The 7521-nt window shown below is 48.8% G+C and overlaps 1 protein-coding gene across 1 annotated transcript in view; it reads right to left on the bottom strand.

Annotated features, from left to right (window-relative positions):
- HUNK (hormonally up-regulated Neu-associated kinase) overlaps positions 1-7521 on the bottom strand; it is a 77312-nt gene that overhangs the window by 4837 nt on the left and 64954 nt on the right. Inside the window, exons 9-10 of the mRNA XM_011989061.1 lie at positions 6065-6112; positions 317-497 (exon numbers count right to left, since the gene is read on the bottom strand). Coding sequence (XP_011844451.1) covers positions 317-497; positions 6065-6112 — 229 coding nt within the window. The remainder of the gene's footprint in view (positions 1-316; positions 498-6064; positions 6113-7521) is intronic.

Below are 7521 nucleotides of genomic sequence, written 5' to 3' on the forward strand. Positions count from 1 at the left end.
CACACCCTGACCTCTGCTCCTGCAATACTGTGCCTCCCAAACTCTGTTCTGACAATATCATCCACCCCAATTTCTGTTTCCACAATACTTTGCGCCCCATCTCTGTTTTCCCAAATCCTTCCTGCGCAAGTGGCTAATGCCACACAGCTTGGTCCTGGACTGTGCTCAGGCAACCTCAGGTCCATGAATCCTGCCTTTCTGTGGGCACAGGAATCATCTCTGCTCCAGGGCCCATTCGACCATCTGCTGTGAGGGCTACACAGTGGACACGCAGCCCAACACAAGTGGCCTGAGAGAGTCCCCAGAGCTGACCCACCTTTGTCGGGGAAGCTGGACTTGGAGGCCTTCCGGTCCTTCAGGAGGGCTCTGGTGTTCTGAATCTGTGTCATGAGCGAGGCTGAGGGCTGTTTGTGCGAGGGCAGGTTCTTGTCCAACTTCTTGGAGAATGGTCGATGAAGAAAATCCCCTCTTTTTTCTTGTTCTTTGGGCTTTTTATCCTGCAAATCAGAAACAAACATATGCACTTAGACACACTCTAGAAGATCCAATGGGATTCCTCTTTGAAAAGTCATCCAAACCAATGAGAGAAACTCCAGCTTTTCAATACTCTATGCTCTCAACTGTGTGTTGAATGAGGGAGGAGCTGTGGCCCAGCCAATGCTCCAGGAAGCCCATCTCCCTCTGCCTGGGCAGCGAGTGGCCTTCAATGGACCCCAGCTCCCTTTCACTGTGCTCTTTCAAAGCCTTCCAGCAAGGACAAGGCATTCCTAGGAGGTCACTTCTTCTGGAACAAGCCCAACAAACTAAGGTGAAGCAGAGAAGGGCTTCTGGAAACCTCCTGTCTGCATTTAAAGAGGAGCCCAAAGATTGTGCCCGCAGTAATGGCTTTGCAAAGGCAACTGGGAACATAACTGCTTCCACCTTCACATCAGGATCTATTTGGGGCAGTCAAGTCAAGGAGGTACCAACACAACATATACAACAAATTCAGGGAGCCCTGAGTGATCCTGATGGGCTTCCAGCCCTTTCTACCCTAATCATGCGAGAACTTACTTGCATACTTAGGACTCGAGTGTATGAAGCATTTTTTTTTTTTTCTTGAGGCAGGATCTTGTGCTATCACCCAGGCTGTGGTGCAGTGGTGTCATCATATCTCACTGCAACCTCGAGCTCCTGGGCTCAAGTGATCCTCCCACCTCAGCCTCCTGAGTAGCTGGGACTACAGGTGTGCACCACCATGCCCAGCTATTTTAAAAAGAAAGATTTCTTGTAGAGATGGGGTCTCGGTATGCTGTCCAGGCTGGTTTCGAACTCCTGCCTCAAGCAACCCTCCTGTCTCAGCTTCCCAAAATGCTGGGATTACAGATGTGAGCCAAAACGCTTGGCAGCGGCCATTCTTTTGGTATACATCTTGCCTTTGTTGTACTAGATGATAATCCATCTGATGGGAATGAATTTGACTTTTATATATCTTCAAGTCCACAGCCTCTGGCATAAAGCCAGATGCTTAGAGAAAGCTTAATAAACAGTTATTGAAATGTTTTTTAAAAAGGCTGGTAGAAACTGAACTGAATTAATTTTGATTCAGTTCAAGCTTCTGGGAAAGGTGATGTCACTAAGAAGCAGCAGCAGTTCTTTTTCCGCCCCTAAAGCCTGTGTTTGGTGTTTACTGTTAAAGCAACCCCACCTCTGACCTCACCGTGGGTGAGGAGGAAAAAAAACGCTTTTCTTTTTCACATTTTTGCCCTCAACTTTAACCAGCATTTGCAAACCAAGAGAGCTCATGTAGTTTCCATTCATGTTGTTGAGGAGCTTCTCAGGGAAACGTCTCTTTGTACTTTTACAGCCCTTTCTAATAAGGATGTTCAAAGTCTTTGCAGATTAGAGTTCATGATGTCCAGTTTGCGAGTGGGAAAGAAGACGGGGGAGATGTGGGAAGTGGGGACGCTGAGCCTCGTGGCAAGTGCCACTGTGAGGGGCCACAGCTCCCTGGGAGCCTGGCCTGTAGCTGATGTGGCTGCTTCCCAACAAAGGGGTGACATGGGAAGCCAGGAGAGGCGAAGCTTCCTCAAACTCCCTCCTTAGCACCTTCACAGCTGCCACCAGCCTTTTTTGAGAACACGCGGGGTGCCAGACGCTGCACTGAGGACATGACCCATCAGTCTGCTACCTCCTTTACACGTGAAGAAACAGTCTGTAGTGCTTATGTAATCCACCGTGAGCCCGGTGGAAACGTGGATTTTCCCGGCCCTGAAGTCGATGTTGTCAGCCCTTGACTTGACACCACGCTCTCAGAGCCTGGGGCAGGGTCAGGCGGTTCCAGGGATGGAAAGGTCCAGAGGCAGGAGCGTGCCACAGTCCTAGGCTCCTGCAGTGGCATCCGAATGTTCCAGAGAAGGTTATGTGCTCCAGGGCATTATCTGGGATGCCCCGAAGGGGAACTTTCATGGGGAACGTGTGCTCCAGGTCACCTTGGTTGAAGCCAGCAAAGGACAATCACCGCCTTCCACGGCTTTCCTCTCCCTTTGTGTCCGTGACACACCAACAGGCCACCTTCTCTAAGGCAAAGGAGAACAAGCTTTTGCACACACAGAGACGCACACCCATCCAGCAGCAAACGCAATGTTACCGGCTTTCCTGAAAAATCTGGCAGAATCTCCTTCTAGTTGGTTCCCTTTCTCTACTTTTACGCAAAAGTCACCAGCTCTACCTGCTAACACCTTCTACGGGAAAAAGTAATCAAATGTGCCTTTGTCTCCATTTCCAAACAATATTTGGTAGAAAAGACAGCACTGCAGTTCCTTCCGTTTTCGGATTGCTTTTTAAATCGATCAGCAAACATTTTTTCAAGGCTGTCATCCACAGCCTTGAGAGCTGCCGGTGGCTGTCTAGGTTTCTTTTCATTCCTTTCTAACCCTCCTTGGGTTCTCAAAAACTTAACAGTCAAGATGCAAGACTTCTGCGGACCAGTATCACCACCCAGACAGGGTCCAGAGGCACCTAGTGGTGTGTAATGCGTGGGAGTTTGCTGTGGAAAGAGACCAGGGTTGGCCTGTAAGACCAAATTTCTCCTGTCGCTGACAAGAGGGCTATTTGGCAATGAGCAGAAAGCTGCTATGGGGGCAGAAAAGAGGAAAAATGCACCCCCGGACAGAAAATTCCAGGAAACCCTGCCAAGGCCACCCTTGTTCAACTTCATCCCAAGATCCTGCAGCCTGGTATGTCCTCCAAGAACCCCTAGAACGTGCTTCTCCAGCTGAAAAGAATCAGTGATTTCACAGCAACCGGTTTCTAAGGAGAAATCAAGAATTCACCCCACCTGCTCCCTGTGGGGGACAAACCTCAGAGTCAGTCCACGCACACCGGTCAACAGCCTGGAGAAAGCATGTTTATTTACAACCAGCCAATCTCCCTGCTTTCCAAGCACGTGTTACCAAATGCAACCAATCACCCAATCAGACTTTTTTATTTGCATGGCCTATTTTCTCCAAAAGAAATTTCTTAGGGAGCAGGATGCTAAATTGCCTTACGTAACAGAAACAGATCTTCAGAGGGCCTATCACATCCCCCTTCCACATGCAAGTTCCTCACACAGCAAAGCAGCCGCCTGCAGACACTCCTGGCTTCCCTCCGATACGCTCCAGTACCCACGTGGACTTGAGGGTGGGTGATGGAATTCAAGCTCTCGGTTCGAAGCCTGCCCTCTTGCACCTTCAAGCACAGTTCCAAATCCCCCCAGGCAGATCAGAGAAAAGACCACATGAGGCCCCAGAGGCAAGCCATATACACTAAACAGCTTCTTGTTCTCTATCAACTATTTCCACCCACTGCAGATGTGCATGGACATTTACAAAGAGGGACATTTTGAAAACACGGCCCCATGAACAATCATTTACCCAGGATCCTTCATGTTGTGTATTGTCCCGTGGAGGAGATGGAGATGCCTACAGGAGGGCGAAACCCATCCTCAGCCTCTGAAGTCTGAGCTCCAGAGGACTGGTTCCCTTTGGAGTCTTTCCTGATGGCTGTGCAACTAGGGGTATGACGGCCACTGAAGAATGACCCCAGGCTTCTGTGTTCCAAAGACCCACACCGCCCCCTTCTTTCCCGGCGTGGCTGCCGCGGGTGCTGCACCTGAGAATCCCAGCCACGGTCACAGCTCGGCAGTCTGAAGTCTGGAGTCCATTCCTTGCTCTCTCCAGAATGTGTTGGGTGACCTTGAGCAATTCACTTCTCCTCGAGGGAGGTGTTTTCCCACGTGTAACCAAAAGTGTGGTTCCTTCCCAGCTCTGGGAGGATAACGATGAACACACATCACACCTGCTTTATCGCCTGAAGAGCACATGCATCCATTTAACAGGGATGGACGCCTGCTTTGCACCCTCATCACCCCAGGCTGGAGGATGGATGGCTGCCTGGGAAATCTGCCTCTTTCCGCCTCTTTCCGCATGTGGCAGAGGGGCCCTGGGACCTGAGATGAGTTTTCTTTGAGTAACTCTTATCGAGTCCAGCTGGACGTGGGCTTTTCTGGAGCTTTCCTTCCCTCTGATGATTAGTAAGCCTCACCAGGCTATTTGGTGTGTCAGAACCAAGTGCTGACTGCTACCAGCTGGGATGGCCCAGGGCCCAGATGTCGGTGGCTGGTTGGTTTTGGTTCTTTGCTGCCCATCACATAAGGGGAAATCTGATTTTGCTGCAGAAAAACCTACAAGTGAGTTGATAAAAAGAGGGCTTTGAGCCGGGCGTGGTGGCTCACGCTTGTCATCCCAGCACTTTGGGAGGCCGAGGCAGGCAGATCACTTGAGGTCAGGAGTTTGAGACCAGCCTGGCCAAGATGGTGAAACCCTGTCTCTATTAAAAATACAAAAATTAGCTGGGCGTGGTGGCGAGCGTCTGTAGTCCCAGCTACTCAAGAGGTTGAGGCAGGAGAATCATTTGAGCTCGGAAGGCAGAGGTACAGTGAGCCAAGATCACAACACTGCACTCCAGCCTGGGCGACACAGCGAGACTCCATCTCAAAAAAAAAAAAAAAAAAAAAAAAAGAGGACTTCATTCATAAATTAGGCCGCTGAGCCAGGAAGCTCTAGATAGCTGCAAATCCCATTTCTCATACAGGTGGAAACAGAAATGCACAGCCAGGTGTAGAGTTGTAATGAGACAATAAAAAACAGTCAATTCCACATAGCCAGAACCAATGTGGTCTACAGGGATTCTGATAAACTCACAACAGGATTCGGCACGTTTTACTTCTGGATAAGGATGGGGCTGGCAGAGCCTGCTGCCCTGGGCAGAGACTGACCAACCCTTAGGATCATAAGTGATGGTTAATTTCATATGTTAACTTGGCTAGGCCATGGTACCCAGTTGTTTGGCCAAACACCAGTCTAGACTGTTCTGTGAAGGTGTTTTTAAAGACGTGATTAACAGGCCGGGAGCAGTGGCTCACCCTATAATCCCAGCACTTTGGGAGGCTGAGGCGGGTGGATCACTTGAGGTCAAGAGTTCGAGAACAGCCTGGTCAACACAGTGAAACCCCATCTCTACTAAAAATACAAAAGCTAGCCAGGCGTGGTGGTGGGCACCTGTAATCCCAGCTACTTGGGAGGCTGAGGCAGGAGAATTGCTTGAACCCGGCAGGCGGAGGTTGCAGTGAGCCGAGATGACACCACTGAACTCCAGCCTGGGCGACAGAGAGAGACCCAGAATAATAATAATAATAATAATAATAAATAAATAAAGTGGTTAACATTTAAATTAGACTTTAAGTCGATTATCCTCCATGATGTGGGTCTCATCTGATCAGTCAACGGCCTCAAGAAAAAAAGAATGAGGTCTTCCGGCAAAAGAAATTCTGCCTCTAGATGGCCTTCGGACTTGAAGCTGCAACATCAACTCATCCAACCTGCTGGTCTGCCCTGCAGATTGCAGACTTGCCAATCCCCACAACTGTGTGATCCAGCTCCTTAAAGTAAATCTCAGTCTCAATCTCTCTCTCTCCGTGCTCTGCTGGTTCTGTTTCTCTGGAGAACCCTGACTAATACATAATAATCCCCCAAGCTCTTACCTGCACAGCATGGAATTCAAGATCCCTTGTCCAGGTGTCCAGAGAGGCCTGTGAAAAGGAACATCCTTCAACAATTCGAGAATCTGCACTTGCTATTTATTCCCTAAATGCTCCCCCCATGGCCCTGCAGCCCTGGCTGAGAATTATTCGTTTCCGTTTTCATAGACAGAAAGCAAATCCTGAAATCGCCGTGGAAGTAGGCAGCAGATGTCCTAATTCGTGTGCTGAATAGATTTCCTAGGTAAACTTTTCATTAAAATCTAAGACGCTGTGTGGAGGAGTGCTCTAATGATAAGTCAGCAGCTCAATGTTTTCTCAAACAGCAAAGACACCCACAGAAATGTCACTCAGATCAAGAAACAGAACACACAGCCAGCATCTGGAAGGTCCTCCCTGCCATCCCCATGTCCTCTCCCAGGCATTCTGTCCCCCAAAAGTAACCACACTTCTTTTTTTTTGAGACTGAGTCTCGCTCTGTCGCCCAGGCTAGAGTGCAGTAGCATGACCTTGGCTCACTGCAAACTCCACCTCCCAGGTTCAAGCGATTCTCCTGCCTCAGCCTCCCGAGTAGATCGGATTACAGTGTGTACCACCACACCCGGCTAATTTTTGCATTTTTAGTAGAGACAGGGTTTCACCATGTTGGCCAGGCTGGCCTTGAACTCCTGACCTCAAGTGATCCACCCGTCTTGGCCTCCCAAAGTGCTGGGATTACAGGCGTGAGCCACTGAGCCCAGCCAAGTAACTACATTTCTGATTTCTAACAGCACAGATCACCGGATCTGATTCTGAACTATATTTTTAAAAGTAGTATAGATTTTGAAGTAAGACACAAAGTGAACATTTTAATATTTGCCTTTAAATGTTTCATCCCTGTGTGGGTTGAATTATATTCTCCCAAAATTCATAGGTTAAAGTCTAACCCCAGGACCTCAGAATTTGACCTTATTTGGAGAGAGAGTCTTTACAGAGGTAATCAAGTTTAAATTAGGCTGTTACGGTGAGCCCTAATGCAGTATGACTGGTGTCCTTTAAAAATGTGGAAATTTGGGCTGGGCGTGGTGACTCACATCTGTAATCTCAGCCCCTTGGGAGTCTGAGGTGAGCAGATACCTTAAACTCAGGAGTTCAAGACCAGCCAGGCAACAAGGTGAAACCCCTTCTCTACAAAAAATTAGCCAAGCCTAATGGTGCATGCCTATAGTCCCAGCTACTAGGGAGGCTGAGGTGGGAGGATCACCTGAGCCGGGGAGGCCAAGGCTGAAATGAAATATGATTGTGTCACTGCATTCCAGCTTGGCCTGGAAACAAAGAAAAAGGAAGGAGGGGAGAGGAGGGAGGGGAAGGAGAAGGGAGAAAAAGAGAGAGAGAGAAAGGAGGGAGGGCAGGAAGGAAAAAAGGAAGAAAGAAGAGAGGAAGAAAGAAAGAAAAAGAAAGAGAAAGAAGAAATAAAGAAA

Source organism: Mandrillus leucophaeus, unplaced genomic scaffold (assembly GCF_000951045.1).
Source record: "Mandrillus leucophaeus isolate KB7577 unplaced genomic scaffold, Mleu.le_1.0 Scaffold345, whole genome shotgun sequence".
NCBI lineage: Eukaryota > Metazoa > Chordata > Mammalia > Primates > Cercopithecidae > Mandrillus > Mandrillus leucophaeus.